This window comes from Triturus cristatus, chromosome 6 (assembly GCF_964204655.1).
Source record: "Triturus cristatus chromosome 6, aTriCri1.1, whole genome shotgun sequence".
Lineage (NCBI taxonomy): Eukaryota > Metazoa > Chordata > Amphibia > Caudata > Salamandridae > Triturus > Triturus cristatus.
Genome location: NC_140589.1, coordinates 1,299,370,912 through 1,299,392,561, shown reverse-complemented (window position 1 = coordinate 1,299,392,561; position 21,650 = coordinate 1,299,370,912). Strand labels below are relative to the sequence as shown.

At 40.0% G+C, this 21,650-nt stretch overlaps 1 protein-coding gene across 15 annotated transcripts in view; it reads right to left on the bottom strand.

Annotated features, from left to right (window-relative positions):
- Positions 1-21,650, bottom strand: part of EYA4 (EYA transcriptional coactivator and phosphatase 4) — a 671,943-nt gene that overhangs the window by 240,340 nt on the left and 409,953 nt on the right. For 12 of the 15 annotated variants that reach the window (XM_085612271.1, XM_085612267.1, XM_085612263.1 and 9 more), the window contains 2 exons: positions 13,830-13,954; positions 13,392-13,457 (listed from right to left, as the gene is read on the bottom strand). In XM_085612271.1, the coding sequence (XP_085468397.1) occupies positions 13,392-13,457; positions 13,830-13,954 (191 nt within the window). The remainder of the gene's footprint in view (positions 1-13,391; positions 13,458-13,829; positions 13,955-21,650) is intronic. The other 3 variants (XM_085612260.1, XM_085612258.1, XM_085612266.1) reach the window with 1 other exon arrangement.

The following is a 21,650-nucleotide window of genomic DNA, read 5'->3' as shown; positions in this document are numbered from 1 at the left end:
ATGGTGAGGTTCACATTTTGTGAGATGTTTTATACCTGGATACAACTCTCTGAATTAACACACAAGGTAATGATAAAGATGTGTCTGAGCATATAAATAAGGATGTCTATTAACATTTCATTAGATAAATTCAGATTAAAACCCCATTGCCAAAAGCAGCTGAAAGCAATACTTCATAAACAGTCACAATCCACTGAAGACATAACACATACTGGAACGCCTTTGAGACCGAAACCCAAAGCTAAGAAGACATTGCTCAACATTGTACAAAACATTACCCAATTTTGAACCCAGTAGAAACCAAGCCTCTGAAGTCTGTCTTGAGCAATAACTCATAAGTTAGTTTCTAGTACTAATGCAAAATGTAACTGTCATTGCCAGTTTCAAACGACTAAACCCTACTTACCGAAAGGCCGGCCAGATTAATAGCCAAACCCTTACTCAATCTATCTATGCAATGAATGCAAAACTATCTTATCCTAAAGGCACTCCTCAACAGTGTGTTCCAAAATAAACAAGTGACAATCACTACACATTCAAACAGCAACCTGAAAATGGAAATTAATAGCCTTATAGCAATTGTTGAGAGAGCTAATGATGAACGGAATTGAATTTACTGAACACTAGCCTAAAAGAGACCAGAAACAGTGTTAAAATAATGAACTTACAACTTTACAGCACACTGAAGAACTCACTACAGCCACAAAACATATTTCTGCCCTTCATTCATGGGACGTACACTAAAGTGTCTCTACTCTTCTGTTGCCCCTACTTCCATGGTGAACTTTTATGAAAGAGCATTGGAAGAGCATTGGAAGATCTACTAGCCACCAAGTACCAGTTACTACCTCGAATGACAAAAACTACACCCCAAATAATTGTTACTCAAGTCCCACAATTACAGAGGTCACTGACTCAGAACTGGCAGCTGAGAGCCCCATCTTAAAACCCCTAATATACACAAAAATATAACTGAAACCGAATGAACAAATGTCACAAAATGTCACAAAGGAAACAGTGAAAATAGGCTCATCGAGGGCTAGGAGGTAGAGGAGACAAGGTGGTAAGGGATCTGCTTTCTTCCTTTTTTGTTGTAAAAGTTGTCATCTATATGTTGTAAAATGTACTGAAACTTGAAAAAAGGTATATAATATGGTGTAATGTGAATCCGCAAGCAACTTCGTGAATTTAAATATATACAAAATTCAGATTTTTTTTTTATTTCATTGGCATATTCACAGTTTTGCCCAGGCCAAAGATTCCAACCCTTACAGCTTGAAACAAGAAAGACCAGAAGCCTAGGACTGGCTGTCAAAACAGACTCTAAAAAAGGTAAGATAAGATATTCATGTTTTGCTCCTACATCATTCCACCATCAAGGCTCCTTGCCTAGGCAGTCAGAACCTCTTTCCCAACTCTGAACCCGTCTTTGAGATTAATGAAAGCTGTCTAGTTTCTTCTATTACGGCAAACCTCTGGATTATATCAAGGCTGACTGCTCCCCTGAAGTAGGACATTGCTGATTGAGTAGGCCATCTTTTAGGATACTATTCTTTCCCCCCTTTACCACTCCCTCACACTTTAAATTGCATTCAAAATACTCTGAAGCAGCCTCCAACCATAATGAGAGCTACAGAAAGCAAATGTAATTCACCGTGCAGAACTCTTCAGCCTTACCTGTCCCCTCTCTAGCCGCACTAGCTATTAGCATTAGAGAATTCATGAAGTTATGTACCTGTTGTATATGTTGTATATGTTGTTACATTATATCTCAGTCTTATTTTGAAAATGATCTAATTCACCAGACACCAATTAATCAAGCAATGAAAGAGCCCTGCTAATGTACCGCCAGTGAGCTACAATCACTCTACATGTGCAAATGTACAATGTTTACAAACACTGCAATTTGATGCTATGTTTACTTTAAAAATGCCAATAAAATATATAATATATTCAATGCATTTTACCTACCGGAGGGAAGGCGCGTGTCACTATTTTCATGCTTTCCAGGTAATATCTAATTATTTTGGACTGAAATACAGAACAACCTGTTCCTAGAACTTGCTTGGTTAGACCAATATAGCTCAATTTCCAACATAATCAAATTAGTTTAGTTAGTAGCCCATGTCTGTGGGAACTATTCTAGAACTCCAGGGAAAGTTCCTTCAGATTAGCGATGTAGCTACTAGCTCCTCAGGGCAGACGTCTAGGAACCTGGTCCCTCTCCAGGCACGTCCATAGAGTCCAGTCCTCTATGGTAAGCTGGACCCTTTTAGAGGCAGCAGTTCTTTCACTTTTTGTGACCTTGATAGAGGAAAACACAATATCAACCACTTGACGCTTGGAGAGCAGTTTCAGTCTCTGGGTGCCAGAAGGGCAATGAGTTCTTGAATCCCCTAGTGGGTTATTCTCTTCCAGCAGATCTCTTCTTCCAGCAGGTCCTTCTTCTTACTGATGGAGACTTCCAAAGTCCAGGAGTGTTCCGAGAAGGGGTTGAGATGCTAGATTTACCCTGGGTAGTAGCCCATGACTGGAGAAATTCTGCCACCCAATCCTAACTATTTTCTTGCAGTCGTCTTATATCCTCTTGGGGCACTTCCTCTTTCCCTACAGTAAAATTAAACAAGAGGCCCATTTTCAATAGAGTAAAAATCTTCTGCCACCAGGTTGGAATGTCTTTAGTTTCTTGATCACTCTCCTATTTAAATGAGCTCACCTCTGACTAACAGGATTTAAACAGGTTCTTCCCCCATGACTGGAGCCTGGCTAATTAGCCAATTCCTGCTACATGGTAGCAGTTAACAGCCCACTGTCCCACCTGATCGCTGAGGCAGGTCATTTTCTACGGAGCCAAGGTGGTTAACACTACCGTGCCAAGAAACAGTATTCCAGCTCTAGAGGTGTAATGTGAGGCCAAACTGTTTTAATCCAATTCTGGCTCAGGCAGCTTAAAGCACATTTTTATAAAGTTAGTGTGCCTTTAAATTTGAACATTAGGTAATAAGCAACTTTGAAGGAGTTTGCTGGCATTTAGCAGGTAGAGATATGAAATTACATATTTTACTCACACCTGAGCCAGTCCTGTGGAAATTATAGCTGGACTTATGCAGGGAAAAGCTTTGAGGCTTTCAGTTACTGTGAGAGTACGCTTAGGCGCACTGCCTTTTTCATTTATAAGGTACACTTTAAGGATGACTTATTAGCAAATAAAAATAGGTTTTCCTACATAGCAAAACATATTTGTCCTTGCCCTGTGTTACCACAGTCAATTTAAACAGCAGCCCAGCCAGCACACAGTGGTGCTCTTGACAGACATATATTTGCCATATATGGGGTGGTGAAAATACACAGAGCAGCCCACATATGGCATTTAACTCCCATGCCTCTGGTACACTATCTGCTTATGCCACTGGTACATTATTTGTACCATCTAGTGAGGCTTTCCAAGAAAGTTAAATAGATCAATTGTGTGATTAATTATTTTATCAATACTAATTTTAGGGCAGATAACACACAGTGTGCCACTAATTAGCATTGTCACTGGGCACACAGTCCGAATACCAGAAAATGTGTAGGGTCCAGAAAAAGGTGAAAAATTCAGGCTGACCATGCAAAAAAAGCAAATTCACTACAGTTAGGATAATTATGTAGATTGCACCCTCTGAGTAAATTAGAGTCATTTCCCCACTTCATTGTTGTTTATGCATCCTACTTACTACAGATACTAACATCTTAGAGTACATTTCCACTTATTCTTGGGCGAGGGCACTTCTCTCGACATCAATACCATCCTGTGGGATTATACATCAGTGGGGATGCTACAACAACAGGATTCTGTGATCAGATGTTGCACCACAGCTATTGACAACCCCCCCCCAAAAAAAAAATAATCATACATTTCTGTAACATTGGTATTAACAGAGACCTGGTACAAGGACAACAAAACACTGGGGTAGAATAAGAATGCTGAACTTAGGAATTCTTTTGGATGCAAGATTGTCCTTTTAGACCATAGACTACAGATAACATATGCTTATGGACTGTGGCTGTACTATTCAGATTTTCTGACAGATATTGAGGGAGAACAGCTTTTCAAACCTCACACAGTCATATCCTACTTATGGTGCTCCAGTGGGGTTTCTGGGTGCAGCCCTTAATTTTTACCAACTGTAACCCAGCTGTACCTCGTTCAGAAACTGGAGCGCTCTTGTGGTTCGAGAGCCTCCAGAAGCGCTAGCACCCTTTTGCTCAAACCACAAAAATTCAAGAAAAAAAAACTATAATCGAGCCTTCTCAGGTATGGCTCAGAGGATCTGGAACTCCCTTCTCCCCGAAGTCAGGCTGAACCCTTCCACTGTCTTCTTCAAAAAAGAAGTCAAAGAGCTACTGTTGAAGACATTTCTCCCTCAGTCTGGCGTCTCCATTTGATTCTGGGACCTTAGCCATCGACTGTGGCCCAGCTGCCTTCGCTCATGAGAATGTCGGACATTTTATACTGCAAATTTTTTCTCTTTGTTGATTCTGTTTTGTTTGCTGGTACCCTTCTTGCTGCATAATCTGTAAAGCGCTCTGATACCCTTAGTGGTCATATTCGCGCTATATAAAACTTTCTAAATAAAATAAATAAATTAAAAATATTATTTATTTGTGTAACGCCAAATCTGAAAATATTTCTATCTTTACTACAGTTCATCCGATTTTATTAATTCAGTTTGAACTGCCATTACTCTTGGACAGCTTGATGAAACTTGCCAATGGTGTGTGCTCTGTATGAAAATTTTCGAGAAGAGGAGTGTTCATTTATAAAATACTTTCAAACATTAATGAAGGACAACCAAAAATAGCAAAATCAATAACATTATAGATCCCAGTCAAGTTAGCCAATGTATTGATATCTTGCATAAACCCAATTCCACACACTCGGCGCTTAAAAATACAACATGTGCACAAATGTGGGCATGGTGAGGACAGCAATCTGCAGTCAACAAACTAAAGCTGCCTTGTGTTAAGTAAACCGCTAATTGTATGTACATTTTGTGTAATCATTTACTTGTATATTCAAACGTTTGCTTGGTTTTGAGATACCATATAATCTACAGTTTAAATTTCGCTCAAATCAGTGAAATATCATTATCAGAACAAACTGGCCGCACTTAAATTTACTCTGTAAAATGTTAAACTGTGGTCGCAGACCATCAGTGCTAGGGTACACAAAAATGCTGAAAAACATAAGTGGGTAAATGCAACGATAGAGAACTATCAAAGGGCATGCGATAAAGGCTCACCGTGTTTCATTAAACTCTTGTGAAACATGCTACCCTGTTAACAACTGGCACAGAAAGAGCAAGGAAAGAAAACACCATTGATTACCAGGAAGCCAAAAAGAAAATGGATAGGTATGTATTGTTCGGTCTTAAAATAAAGTGCACATGATTATACAAGTACATGGTACTCTAGAGTCAAAGCACATAATGTTATGAGTCAGAACTGGTAATCGGAAGTGAATCCACCCACCTAGCTACTCCACTGAAAAAAATACCTAAAAAACTTGCTAAATCTTCTTCCTTTGCCAAGACTCATGAAAGGCAGCAACTGCCTCAGAGCAAGGTATTCAAGCTCTCAAAACAGAGTCCAAAGACACAACGATCAACTATTTGAAGATTTCAGCGGAGAAACACATCCTTTAGGCAATGTAACTCTTTCGGCAATGCAAAACAATTAGGTTTTAATGAACAACAGAACACAACAGACAAGATACTGAAATAATAACCTTGGGCCCGCAGCTCATTGCCCTTGAATCTCACACTTCCAGTAGGTAATGGGAAAAGCAGGTGCAGAAGCCCTGAAATTCCAGGATGCGCAACATTGAGTCTCCATCCAAGATGCAGGTCCCTTCCTCCTCCCACTGGATCACCCATGGATACCAACAGGGATTCCTGTCAGACACCTCATAATTCATACTGGCGTAACCTACCAGAATAGATTCAGGGGGCTTATGACCCTTCCTGGTGGCCCAAAATTCCTAAACTATTGAACTCTGGAGCGACTCAGGGCAACTCAGGCAAACATACAGACCTAAATATATGACAAGAATGAGAGGACACATGGTAATGTGAAGAAGCCACTTTGTAGAGTGCTTGGAGTTCAATGTTGTATTAAACTTAGAATTAACCTTCTGCACACACCCAAGATCAATTTAGGAAAACTACTGATAGAAGCAGATTCGGTTACCAGAGACTGTGTCTACATCCTGCTAGCAGATGTTATAGGCAAAGAAAAAGAAGAGAACTTAACTGAAGTTTAAAAAAAGAAACCGTTCAAGGGAATGAATAGAGCACACTGAAAGCAAAACAAATCCAAAGGTAAATCCAATTAAGAGAGAACCCTATTGCACTGCTTTAGTGTTCTACCACAGTATCGAGATATACATTTCACCTATTCAAAATAGCGACTTCATGATATGGACAAACACAATATAGTGAAGGTAAGGATATGTAGGCAAGTATAGTTTTACTATTTTTAACTCCAGATCTACAGGATAGAAAGAAATACAGTTAAATATATCAAGGTATACATACAAGGAGTACGTCTCTCCATTTCTGCTTTTCCTTCTTTACTCATGAATAATATTTTAAAATCGATTATTTATTGTTAAATTGTGATCTCCAACCAAAAACCAATCCCATGAAAAGTGAACTAATCGGAATCTCTGCTCATTCGCGTGTTATGTTCAAAATAAACTCATGAAACAAAACACCACAAGTGAAGTTGTGACAACCAACATTTTAGATTAACCAAAGAACCCCAAATAAAACTGGAGAGGATCTGCAACACTATTTCATGGAAAATGTGGAAGGGATCTCAAATTATAAGTAAGGCTCCCTGTTTTCCGTTTTTACTGATTTTTACAGATAAATGCAGACAGAAAACCATTTTTTTGCCTGAGTTTATTTTTAAATGTGGATAAAGAGGGAATTTTTTTTAGAGTGATTCTAAATGCGGTCAGTCAAGACTGTTTGGCCAATAGCAGTGCGAATTGACAGGTAAGGGGTTAAAAAAAGAAGGGATTTCTAGTAAAGAGGCTTAAACAACAGTAGATATGCACAACCTTGATACTAAAATGTTCATGTTTTCATATGTGTGCACTTATATATCATCTGTGGGTGTTCATATCATTGACACTTATCAGGCATTCAAGCATGAGTGCACATTTATTGGGTACATAAATGTGGAAATATACTAGTTTCAACTTAATTTTTTCACAAAACCCAAAATAAATATGGATAAATGCAGATACCATTAGCAAAAACAAATATGGATAAATACAGACAGAAAAAATGTAAGAATGCCACGGGGGAGGTGTGCATATGTTTGAAAATAAACAAGTTAAAAAAACAACCCACTGCAAAAATAAATAAATAAATAAACAAACAAAAGAACTGAAAGGAGAGCTGAGTTTGGCCCACAAGCCATGGAGACAATTGCTTTTTAGGCGGATGTGCACAAGCAAAATGCTGTCAGTCACATTGAAAACAGCCATGACTGAAGTGGGCTGACCCATTGGCCCACTCTTGATAGTGTGGTGGGAGGAAGCAAAATGTTAATAATACATTTAACAGAACAACGGATTAAAAGAGAGGGAGATTATGGGAAAAAACGCTGGATTTGGGCATTGATCCATCTTTAGAACATTTTTTAGCCCAGATGCATCAGGATGTGACTGGGAGGGTCAGGTACAGAGTGGGTGGGGAACTCACAGCTCCCATTAAAGTGAACCGTGAGGTTCGTCAAGGCTGTGTCCTTGCCCCTTTTTATTTTGGTTGTACATAAATGACCTAGAGAGTTATATTAATCAAGGAAATGTGGATATCCCTAAGATAGATACCAGAAATCTTCTGGCATTGCTTTATGCCGATGACTGTGTTCTAATGTCCAGAACCAGTGTGGGCCTACAAAATCTTTTGACTAAGTTTAACAATTTTATGACCGATTTGGACTTAAGGACTAACACAGCAAAGTCCTACACTATGGTGGCTGGTAAATCTCCACCCATTTTAAAATCATGTTTTATTGATAATGAAAAGGCTGTCCTATGTCCCAACGTTTTCGTACTTGGGAATCCTGTTTGATCAGAAAAGCACTTGGCAACACCTAGTTGAAATAAGGGTCAGTAGTTTTAATCAAAATCTGGAGGCGGTATTCAGGTTCACGAAGAAGTTAGGGTCAAGACTGAGCAACTCAATACTTAATATTTATAAGGCCCGCTCGTGTTCTGTCACTTTGTATGGGGCTGGAGTTTGGGGCTTCTGTAATCCGGCTCGTCTCCAAGCAACCGAGAACAACTTTATGAAACGTTTGCTTAAAGTCCCCAGTAGTCTCCATGCCACCATCTGTCATAGTGAACTTGGTTTGACTTCTTTGTCTTTTCGTGTACAAACTGCACCAATTTTACTGAAGCATTCAATTTGGGTTAAGGAGGAGCCAGCTTCAATCGCGCAATTATCTTAGATTGTTTTAAACTTGATTACATGTTGAAGATACCCTGTTTTAGCTATATAAAAAAACAGATAGAGTTAATGGGCCTGATGGATTGTTTTTATAATCCAGCGAATATTGCTAAGAATCCAAAAACCAAATTGAAAAAGGACTTCCTGACCTGTTTCAAGTTGTTTAGTGAGCGCCTAGAGATGGTAAAAAAAGAGTCTCAGAACACTTGCTTTTAGTACGTTCTACAGGGGTTGAGCCTTATCTCTCTTTTTATTTCTGTTGCACTAAATTGTTTTATATTATGAGATTGAGGATTGGCATCTCGCACCTTTTGGTCTCTTATCCCCTTAAAGTCTAATGTGATGCTAAACTGGATCTTTGCCCTTGTGACTCCAAATCTACACAGAGCACGCTTCACTTCCCTTTTTTTCTGTCAACTTTATATCAAGCCAAGGCGCTATTTTTATTATTCCCCTTTTAACATTTTTAAATATCAGGAAGTGTCGACCAGCTTTATATTTACAGCTCTTAAATGATGAAGTTACTTGTTTAATGGTCTAAAGATATATCTCTAGTTGTACGTCTACGTAACATTGTTGGGAAATGGTTTCTTCTGTTCGGTTCTTAATGAATTACTTTTGGATTTTATGATCCTTGGGACAGGGAGCTTATCGCAAAGTATATTATACACTGTTTCTAGATCATGCTGCCACCTCGGAGAAACATTAACTTAATTAATTATCTTTATTACACTTTGATTATGAATTACTAATGCCTTGAAGTGTAATGTATATTGTCTGTATCATATTTTAGTTTTTATTCGTGTTTTAAACTTTTTTATGATGTATTATTTTATGGCTGCGGATCAGCCGAATAAAGACATTTGACTGACTGACTAATAACACATTTAACAGAACAACGGATACAAAGGTCTAACCTTAAGGTATAATGGGAACCCTTAAACAAGTAATCATTGTTAGCCCTGAAGAAACAACAGAAAAAAAAAAAAGAAAAAGAAAGTTGCAAAACGTGTTGGCTATTTCAGCTAGTGCAAGTTTTTTCTGACTGCTCCCCTCAAGGCGGAAATGTACTTTTCCTTCATGATCTCTTTTGTCTTTTTGTGTATTTATATATATCAATAGCATTCCTGCCCTTCTTCTCCCAAAGCAGGCACCGGCAACATGGAATTCAAAAAAAGGTATGCTATGATGAGGCTTGGGCAGGTAGGTAGTCTTCGATGCCAGATGCCAGGACTCCTGCCCTCTTCTTTTTCAGTTAGTCCTCCATGGTCTCTGTCCCCTGACATGCTGGCCGGGAAGCTATTCTGAAATATTCTTCTTCCCAACTAAAACAGATTCATATGGGTTGCACTAACCCTCCACTACGCTGTGTCCAGCTGTTTCCTACTTTGAAGGGACCAATAACCTGCAGCTCATGCAGAATATCTTGCTCAGTCATAGCAAACTCATCAGGAGTTAGAAATGTTCAAACCTTAACTTATCTGTCACCCGGTTCCCCCACAGTACCCTCTCCAAAGACTCCCAAAAAATGTAGTAACATTATTTATCTGCCTCACAATAGTAGCTTACCGAAGATAGGTGCCCTATATTGTAGCATCAGATCGATAGCAAAGCACTCCATAGAAATATGGGTCCTTATTTCTACGCACGATCCAAAGCTATGTTTTTTGTACGGAGACTTGGCTCTGTAGTTCAGCACTTCCCTGTATTCCTTTAGCTATACTCGACCATTACTCTCTGGTTAAGCTAAACAGGATAGAACGCCTGGGTGTGAGTGTTGCTACAGTCTTTAATGACTCTCTAAAAGTCCATTTAATTGACACCCTACTCTCAGCATGGATTAGAGCCCCTCTCCAGACCTTGAGTGGTAATTTGCTTTACTCTAAACATACTAATTAACATTAGAACATTGGAATGTTGGAAGCTCCATTGAAAACAATGGAGTGCTCCATGCTTCTACGGGCCGTAATGGCCCGCAGAACAACATTCCAATGGTTTACAAAAGCCTCTCGAACCTCGAGGGGATTTATATCCCCTCGAGCTTCGAGAAGCCTTTGTTTAATTTGTTAGAACATTCTGCACTCTAGTGGCAGAATGCTCTAATAGCCTTATAACCCTTCGTAGCAGGGCTAAACCGCTATTGAAGTCCCGCTGCCTTGTTAAAGACCATCGCCTTCGGCTCGGGCCTTTAACGCTGCAGCGGGCCTTTAATAGCCGGTATAGCCCGCTACGGCGGGCTATAAAGCTATATTAGAACATTGGAATGTTGGAAGTTCCATTGACAACAATGGAGTGCTCTGGGCTTATAATGGCTGGTATAAGCCCGGAGCTCCAACATTCCAATGTTTCTTTGTTCACAGCTCTGGCTGTGAAGAAAGGCTTCAGGGAGCCTGAGGGGATTTAAATCCCCTCATGCTCCCTGAAGGCTTGGTTTTATTTGTTAGAACATTCGGCCTTCGGCTCGGGCCTTGAACGATGCAGCGGGCCTTTAATAGCCGGTATAGCCCGCTACGGCGGGCTATAAAGCTATATTAGACCATTGGAATGTTGGGAGCTCCATTGAAAATAATGGAGTGCTCCGGGCTTATAATGGCTGGTATAAGCCCGGAGCACCAACATTCCAATGTGTCTTTGTTCACAGCTCTGGCTGTGAACAAAGACTTCAGGGAGCCTGAGGGGATTTCAATTCCCTCGCGCTCCCTGAAGGCTTTGTTTTGTTCTAACATTCTGCCCTCTAGTGGCAGAATGTTCTAATAGCCTTATAGCCCTTCGTAGCGGGGCTATACCGGCTTTTAAAGTCCCTCTGCTTCGTTATAGTGCCTCGCCTTCGGGTCGGGCCTTTAACGCTGCAGCAGGCCTTTAACACCCGGTATAGCCTGCTACGGCGGGCTATAAGGCTATAATAAATCTAATGCCTTTATGCTTTATTAGCGACTGCTTAAGTGCTCATTTATGTGCATTGCTATGGGCTTTGAACTCTCATAAGAAATAAATGAGGAAAGTGACGAAAGTTACTACTTTTTTCTTGTTGGTTTAAGCCTTGTAGCAACATGCCAGTATGTTAGTTAACATGCAAGGAAAGATATAGAATGATCTACTGACTAATGTGTGCTGGTGACTGCAGGTGATAGGCATCATTGCTCATTTTTAGGGACTGAGAGGTATTATCATCACATTATGACCCTGACCCAAAGAAAGGCAGAAAAGGGATAGGAGATAGGAGGAAGAAAGGAGAACCAGGACAACAGCGACAAAAGGAGAAAGCAGAGAGTGCAGTGTAGTGGAAAAAAGCTGAATGATATTAAACCAAACTAGGCAGTCTTGCTGTTCGGCCAGCTTGGCATTCGGCAGTAGAAGTAGGTGGTTTCAGAGAAATCTTTGGGTGGCACTATTATTTTTAACTAATTAGGCCCTCTTATGATCCCTAACCACTGAATGCATAAATTCGAATGGAATTAAGTACACTGTAAAAGAAAATCAGAAGGTTGTGAATACAACATTCAATTTCGCTTGGGGTCCAAAACCGTGGTAAAGAACACTATGACAAACTACGCAGCAGAAACCTTTGATCATTTCAGATTTAATGTATTTTCTGGTAAAAGAAGGCAGTAAATTACACAATAAATTGATGTTAAATGCAGATGCCATTTAACCTCCAATATATTTTACTGACTGGTTGAAATAACGTTTTTGCTAATAATTCTTCCTTGATTTTGTAAGACTGATTATTCGGTTCACAAAACGTTCTGAACATATACTTAAAATTAAATGAAGAATACTTAGAAGTGACAAAAAACTGTAAAGCGTTAGAAAGTAAATTAGAATTTGTCATTATAATCAACAAACAATGTTCAAAAACTACGAAGAAGAGACTCTTTCAAGAAGTACAGTAGTAGTTAGGTGGCTTCTTTCATTTTTACCAGGTGAAATAACCTGTGATGCTTCTATACTGGACCAAATCGGCCCTGCACAACACACAAAAATGTGGACAGGTAATGGACATTTTAACATGAAACTCTTATTATGTCTTTGTATACAACCCAACTGGACGCTTTCAGAAGAACTGTTCGCACTCTAAAAACTGGAAGAGGCTATTTTTTAAGCTTATTTTGTGTAGTATCCTAGTTCTAATGTGGTTCAAGCTATGCTAGTGGAATTCTCCCTGATTGATGTAATATGGAATGTCTGGAGTGAGAGGCTACAGTTGAGAAGGGCTGAGCAGCATGCTGGCTGCTCCTGGTGGGGCTGAACTACTGGATGTGTAACTACTTCAATAAATACCCCTGAAACACTACAATCTGCCTGGAGTGAGTTACTACATTTTGCCTTGGCTTTTCCCATGATGAAGGCATTTCAGTGTGAGCAGCTTTCAGCTTTCTAGTGCAGAGTGTTATGAATTTGCTTCTTGTTGTTCACAATGTCATAATACATCTTAGAAGAATAATGAACTTCTAGAATTCAACCCTCGCCCCAAAATCAGTAGAAAAGGAAATGGCAGTTGAGTTGCTCTGATGACGTTCAATACTTTATAAGAAACGATAGTAACAACCAATCAAACAGTTTGACGAGGCTCTATCTACCTTGCGGCCAAGCAAATGATCAAGTCAATAAACAATAATCTTTACCCTAAATACCTGCTTCCTCATTATACCCGCTATTTCAGTATACCCGCCGCCTCAAAATACCCGCCACCTCAATATGCCCTCCACCTCAATGTACCCGCAACGTTTCTGTTGCTTGTTAGAAATCTTAGGTAGAATAGAAGAACACACGCAAAATATTGAAAAAAGAAGAAATGGGAGCAAGTGCAAACCAGAGACGCAAGGCACAGCAATCCAAGAAGCACGCAGTCACGCGCATGCACGGTACCATCGCCTTGCATACTTGCAGAAGATGGGGTGCTGCAACTCAGCAGCCAGTCGGCAGTGTTTAACACCGTCATGTTCTCTCCTGAGAAGGGGAGTGATGTTCAGGTCAAGCATTAGAACAAGCGTTTTCTCCAATCATATGAGGTATACACAGGGCAGACTGGATTTCAACAATGGCTTGGGACTGAACGCACATAAGGCAAAACAAAATGCTTACAAGCGCGTTTAAAAATACTTGTCTGCCTCAAATTATGAAGAGTCAACAGGTTGCTGAATATACAGTCTGTACTGTCGATATTACTCTTTATATAACAGTGCAATACTGCACCTGGTAAGGCACATAGGACATTCGTAGGTAAGAATATATACATATTCTAGTATTACATTTCCAGCGCTAAGTATAATCGCAATAAGAAAATGTAGGTAAAATTTGAGTTGTAGACTTTAAGCTTACCTCCTGTGCCATTGGTTGTTGCTGAAGTGCTGCTGAGATTTGCTTTATCTAGTTTGGAAGCACCAGGCGTGTCGCTACCCCCTACATGAGTATGAGGACTTGATAAGTCCTGCATTTCCATAGACCTATTCAAAAGAAGAAAATGGAAAAATCATTAGAAGTCTTGCACTCCTTTCTTTTAGAATAATTTTCTGTTCACTCCCTGTAAGACCTCCCACAACACACTGCACCCCTTCTCCTCTAGGCCACTTTGACTTCGTCTCCAGTTAAGATCTGGCTTGCAGCTCTGAGCAAGGACCTCGGAAGAGGAAGCCTCCTTCCACTTTGAGAAGTAATACCAGGCATTTACCAAGTGTTTAGATACTCCTTTAACATAACTGGTGCGGCTCCTTGGAGTACATATCTTAAGGTAGTGAGTACCTTTAGCAAGACGAGCTGCCACTGAGATACTACAGAAGATAAGTCACCAGTGAAGAACGCTGCTTCGGCAAGAGAACCTTGACCTTTTCTACTAGTATTTTTGAGGCTCATAACAAATAAGAGGCGGCTGCCTATGCTATCGCCACCTATCGTTTATCACTGCTTATGAAACGACAGGGTACGCCTCAACCTTAACAATTACGTTTTCTTACCCTTTTTTCAACCAAGGCACCCAGAGTACTAAGTTCCATTTACTTTAGCTGTACATAATTTTCAAGCAAGAGAAAAACAAGACTATGGACGCATAAGTAAGCAATATGTCTCAACACCAGAGCCTGTGAAACACTTTAAGGACTGGTTCATGTCCAGAGGTGAAACCAAGCTCAAGGATGTCCTGTCAGCGTGTATTTATTAATTAATTTATTTTGCAGTTGTCTACAGCAAGAACAAGACATAATATGGGTGGCAAAGCACTTTACATGATGGCAATGATACATCAAGCAGGGATAGACCACTATCAAGATTACAGCTAGCAGTAGCTACATAATTCCACATACATTTTTGCAATTATGTACACTGTTACAGAGCATGGGCTTGGGCTGTTTTAATCCCGCGTGCCATCTGATGATGGGTTGCGACAGGCCAAATGTTTTGTGGAGTTCTTGGGAGCGAGATCTAGTTGGCAGCAATGAAGTACCAAGGTAGAAATGGTGCTGAAACTGTGTGAACTTCAGTTCCCTTTTGAATGATTCTGCGCAGGTAAGAGTCCTGATTGTAGGTGGCATGGAGTTCCAGATTCATGGCAATTTAGCATTTCTGATTGACCGAAGGAGACATGAAATGACCAGTTTCTGGGTCAGGTTGTTCGGAGCCCAAAGCGTACTTATTTTTAAACAACACAGACCAGTTTGGAGATGCTATGGGCTTTAAATGGCAGCCACTTAAGGGTGGCCTCGAATAACTGAAATGTAGTCACATTTTCTCCAACACTAAAGAACCAGTTACTTACCTTTAGTAACGCCTTATCTGGTAGAGACTCTATTTAGCTGCAGATTCCCTATTTTAGAATTATCCCCAGGCATCACACTGGATCCGGAAAACTTTTGTGAGCAGTCTCCCTGTGTGACGGTAGCTGGTGTCGTTCGACTCCAGTAGTGCCAGAGGCACTCCCATGTATTGGAATCACGTGATGACGTTTGATTACCATTGTTTTTAGGTGTTTTCTTGAATGTACGACATCATTTTTAAGCTTGTGCACTTTTCCTTGCAGATTTCTTTTGTGTCTCCTTGTAGTTTTTTTTAGTGGGAGTGCTCTCACAGAGTAGACTAGCCTTGCCAGGAACAGGATGTGTAAGAAGTGCATTTGAAAGCATGAGAGGGACAGAGGAGTGGAATGTACTGCTTGGTCTGGGAGTGCACTGTTATAAGCAGTGGTACTCAAATGTGCGTTATGTTGTACATTAGGATATGAAGTGTGTGCATTATGTTGTACATTAGGATATGAAGTGTGTGATCCAATAGGCAGTGGTGCACAATGTGCATTGTGTTATTCATTGGGAAGCATTAGGAAGTTCTTACTATTGACTTTGACATGCCCTCAAGCCATCTTGAATTCTGACTCTGTCTAGCTTGATCTTTTGTGCACACAAGCAGGCCCCCAGATTACTTAGTTTGTTTAGGCTATCTACGTTCAAGGTTGTTTTAGATTGTTTTCTGTACTGTTGGAGACGTTCGTAAGTTTTGTTAAGATAAAGGGCTGGAATATGTGGGAGCGCAGAAGGATACGTGAGAACTCTTTTGCCTTTGGAAAGCTTGCATTGTGAGTGGCCAAATCCAGAAAGTTTCCTTGGCGCAGAGGAAGGCCTGTCAGAAACTTTTAGTGCTTTGAGATTATAAAACAGAGGTTTGTTGATTTGGAAACCGTAATTTTGGAATCTGAATGGGGATGGATGCGTCTACTTCAATAGAGTAGAACCTGGTTTGCTGAGGGTCTTAACCTCGGCTGCGAATCCCCGAGTATGGAGTGGGCTAAGATGCAGTGTTTGCAGATGATGAGGTGTTTTATTTTTGATTAATGACTGTGAAGTGTGAGCGCGTCTGTGTGCCCATTCAAGTCTCCAGTGGTTATAATCATCTGAGGTATTTTCATTGTGATGTGTGAGTGTGTCTGCGTGCACATTCAAGACGTCAGTGGTTATAATCATCTGATGTATTTAGTGTATATTTTGCAGTGTACGTCCATAATATTATCTGCTTGTATTTTATTTCATGTACTTTATTTCATGCATTTAACAATTGCCTTTGCCTACTTATAAGTGTCATATTATTGCTCTCACACACACAGTCCTTTGATGTGTCTTATGTTCTGAGAGTGAAATCCCTTTCAAGGTGTTTTTATTGCTTTGCCGTGTTTGTGCCTTCTTGTGGGAAGGCGGTATTTTCTATTAATTGGGAGGGTGAAGCAATACAGCTCCGCGTGCTGTCGTCCGCACTGGAAGTGATGTGCGCAGTGCCTATATAGGAGCCACCCCAGCAAGCTGACGTCGGTTACTTTTCGCAACTTTCAACACCTGGAGCGTGGAGCCATGAACAACACTGACCACTGGTGTGAAAAACTAGGGCGCTGAAGAACAAGTTATTTACCTTCAGTAACAATGTATCTGTAAGAGATATATGTTAGTTACAGATTTCTTACTTTAGAATTTCCTCCAGTCTAGTAAACATGTGCACAGATGCCCACGTTGCCACCTGGCAGATATCAAGAAGTGGAACTCTGCGTGCAATGCAGTGGTAGCTGCCGTAACCCTAGTGGAGTGAGCAGGCCTACTAGAGGCTCCTTCTTTGCTAAAGCGTAACAAATCTTTATGCAGAGGACAACCCATCGAAAGATGGCATGCTTTTGAACAGCCGGCCGTTCTTGGCACCTACATATCCAATAAAGAGTTGATCATCCACCTGGAAATCTTTCGTTGGGTCAAGGTAAAATGACAGCGCACGTTTAGGGTCCAGGTGGTGGAGTCTCTCCTCCTCCTTGGAAGTGGACAAAGTGATAGATTGTCCTACATGAAATGGTGTAACCACTTAAGAAAGGAACTAAGGCATTGTTCAAAGCACCACTTTGTCTGGATGCACAGAGAAGAAAGGTGGCTTGAAAGACAAAGCTTGCAGCTCACTCACCCTGCGAGCAGAGGTGATGGCCACAAGAAAGGCAATTTTCAGAGTAAGAAGCCTAAGAGGACAGTTATGAAGAGGTTCAAAAGAAGCACACATAAGATATGTGAGAACAAGATTCAGTCCCACTGGGGCATTATGAAAGGAGATGGAGGAAATAGATGAGTAATACCCTCAAAGAATCTATTTACAATAGGAGACTTGAATAAGGAGTGCTGATCTGATAGCCAAAGAATAGCAGAGATAGTTGCAAGATAGCCTTTTAGAGTGGCCAGAGCAGAGCCCTGCTGGGCCTAAGAAAGTATATGCAAAAGGACCGCTAAAAGAGGGGCAGAAAAGTGGTCCACAGCCTTTGCTGTGCATCATGCCACAAACATATTCCATCTACAGGCGTATACGGAATTAGTGGAGGGATACTTCGCAGCAAAGATGACATTACAGACTTCAGGCGGAAGGTCGAAAGCTGTCAACTGTCGCCGCTCAATCTCCACGCAATGGGTTGGAGACTGGACAGGTTCGGATGAAGAACCGTCCCCTGCTGCTGCGACAGAAGATCCTCCCAATGGGGCAGTCTGATCAGAGGATCAATGGCCATGCTCAGGAGCTCGGGATACCAGACTGTTCGTGCCCAGTCTGGCGCCACAAGAATAACTTGGGCCTGGTCGCGCTTGACTTGGGGCAGAAGAGGTACAAGAGGAAAGGCGTACAGGAGGCCTCAGTTCCCCTCGCTACGAAAAGCATTGCCAAGCGAGTGCCGCCTCGGAAACTCCAACACGCTAAACTACTGACATGGAGCGTTCTCTTCAGTGTTGAACAGATCTAACCAATGCTCTCCAAACCGCTGCACGAACCACTTCAACTGTGCTTTAATGTCCCTCCAGATCAACTATCTCAACCACATGACTAATTGGTAGATTTGGGGAAGCCTGTCTACATACCCTGACATCTAGTTAACAGGATGCCAGCCCACATCTGCCTTTCCTTAGAACATCAGCAGTCAATAGCTACTGAATTGAGGATTACCAACTTTCCAGAACCCCAAATAGGGTTTTTCATATGCTCTTCTGTCAAGAAGTCAAGCCTCTCCGACATGGGAAATCAAGAAACTGAGGGCTTTGTCAGGCAAAAGTCTGAAGCAGCTCAGCAACAGATGCACTGGAAGTAGTGCCCTAAACAGGATGACTCGTACTTTTATGATACGATATGTGCTCTTTGAATCCCTAATTGGTCAAAAGATCCTTCTTCTCTTTAAAAACAATGTGAAAGTCAATTTGAAAATGATCAGCTTTAAAGAAAAAAAGACAATTGCTAATATGATTAAGAAAGCAAACACGTGCATTGAGAAACTTGCACGGTTCAAAAATATAACTATTAAAACGGTTAATAATGGTATGATTATGGACATCATGGAGATACTGATGGAACAATGTGCCTGACTCCTGATGACAATCCCACTATACATTTAAAGTCCTATTGAATTAAATATTAGAAAGTGCCGAGACAAATGAATGGATCTCAGACAACACTCTAAAGCACATAACTAAGGATAACCAGAATTATAACTTTATGTTTGCTACTAAAAATTCGTAAGAACCTAATGAATCCATTTGGTCGCCCAATACTATCGGGAGTAAATCAGTTCAGGAAACAGTGGGGAAATATTTCGACAATTGTTCGCAGAGACAAGTAAAACAATATTAGGATATGACTGATTTCCTTTAAAGGCTGACAGAAATAAGCACTGAAGTAACAGAAAAAAATCAAGTCTGTGCACTCTGAATGTCACAGCCTTATAAACATCGATTCCCCAAGAAGGCATTGTGGCGGGGGAACATTATTTGTTAAGAGAAGGAATAGTGGGTCCAAATGAAATATGCATATTGTGTCTTTATAAATTCTACTCTCGAACATCTGGCACAGTTAATAATTCACCAGCTAAATGTACGTGTCCTAATACCACCATGCGCAAATTTGAAGAGAAACATTTATTAGACGATGTATAGTGGAAATACAACTTAAAATGCAAAATGAGATTTACTTATGATTCATGTTTATTAGGCAGTAGTGACAATTAATCATTAGTGAGAAACATAACCATGTACATCAACATAATATGGTGATGTCAATCATTGATAAGAAAAGTCTCATTTTTTTGGGCACTGTGGTTAGAAGACAAGGTAAAATTTGGAAACTACAATGACTACCAAACCCACGGACAGAAACCATTTAGTATATATATGAGGGCAGCTTCCACTCAGAATCACTAAAAACACCTTTCTTACAGCTACTTTGTGATTAAAAACCACCCGGGGAAAAAAGAAGTACAGTTCTACATACAAAAACAAAAAAAGGAACATACAACTGTTTAAATTGCATGCACTAATATTTAAAATTATTAAAGCACCGGTAGTATATCACCCAAAAATGGAGAAAAAATAACATTGAAATAATTCAAAAGTTGCAACTCTGAGAACTGTATTTACTTGATATTTGCTCATGTGGATTGGCATTTGGGGCAAAACAATCACATCAGCTAAAAAAATGTTTATCAGAACACAAGAGTGACATACCGACAGAAAATAGTAAACTCCAGTCACAACCTATCTATTAAATATAAAAAATGATTACAATAAGGTTCTCTTTAAGGTCTCGGAAAAAGTTAGCATATCTGAAATGTGAGGAAATCTGGATAGCTTACGGGAAAAAATAGAACATTACTGGATAAAAACACTGGGCAGTGTGTACCCAATGGGTTGAATAATGAAGTGGAATTGAGATGTTTCTTGCAACAAACCTGCATGTTTACATGAACAAATGGGGGATGGGGATGAGGTCAGGTATGCTGTAATGTCAGTAATGTGTGGATGTTAAAGTGGGAATGTTTATCATAGATCATATGATACACAGATGAGGAAAAAGGTTGGTATTTTTTTGAGTTTAAATCACTGAGACAGAAAGATGATGACCAACAAGCTAGAAGTTGATGCGTGTTTGACATTTCTCATTTATAAAAGACAAGACTTTTGCACAGTCATTAATCAATACGATTCAATTGGACCTCATAGTTCACTTAAACAATAAACTAATTAGTTTAAATAAGTTCTATGTATAATCAACGATGGATCAATACTTAATGTCATGATGTATGGAGTTTGTATTAACAGCGCACAATGATGGAAATACAGAATAGTAATGTCTGGCACATCACACATCAGACAAAAACATGCAGGAACAAAGTTGAAGACTAGACGGCTATCACTGACTGACGACTGAAGTATTTGACAGAAGACAGCTATATGTAGGAAAACAGGGGGAAGAATAGACAGAAAATAAAGAACCATTTACTAACACAGCAAGTCAGAGTCATGTACACATGGCACGAGCAATCATGAGACAGCAAAGGCGTTATGAATTATTTGACACATATAAAACATACCAATCTGATTACAATGGGGTTACACATAATGGCCAACAGTATTTAATTACATTCATTGATAAGAGTTATCTGAGGAACAGTAACAGAAGTGTTTCCAACAAGAGACAATTGTATTTGGAGACTAGACATTTCAGGCGGCAAGAAAATAGTGCGGTAAAATTTAGTTTGTAATAGTCACGATGCATGCAATTATTCACTTGTGTCCCCAAATGAAATTAATTCAAGATGTATTTCTAGGTACTGAGATTTAAACTGTAAAGAAGTGCAAAGAAAAATGCATTATCAATATAAAATCCTCAGGTATTAGAAGACAAATCATGTTAACAAGATATGCAGTTGTTTTGCTAAAAACGATGAAATGGAATGCAATAAGTTGTGAAAGCGGTGCACGAATGTTCCATTATTGAACTATAATCAAGAACTCCATTGCAGCACCATGCGAGTGCATTGTGCAAAGAATGGTAAAGAGACTAGGATTTATTAGGAACTGTATAAAAGGCGCGGATTGTCACCCAGATAATCCAGAAGAACTCAAAAGAAGCTTGAGTTCAAAGTTTAGTCCCTGCTCTATAGAAATGTACAAGAACAGTGAGTGGTACTGTGTGTGAGCTTTAATTTTGGCGGCTCCTTCATTAACATCATAGTTGTAAGGCTTAGGCATAGAACAGCAAAGCAAAACATGCAAAGATAGAAGAGCCTTGTATTTCTATGATGATATATGTGCCATTCACTTTCTCATAAAACGTTCGGATTGACTGTAGTTAGACTAGGTCGTCCACAGAAGAGGTTATGGA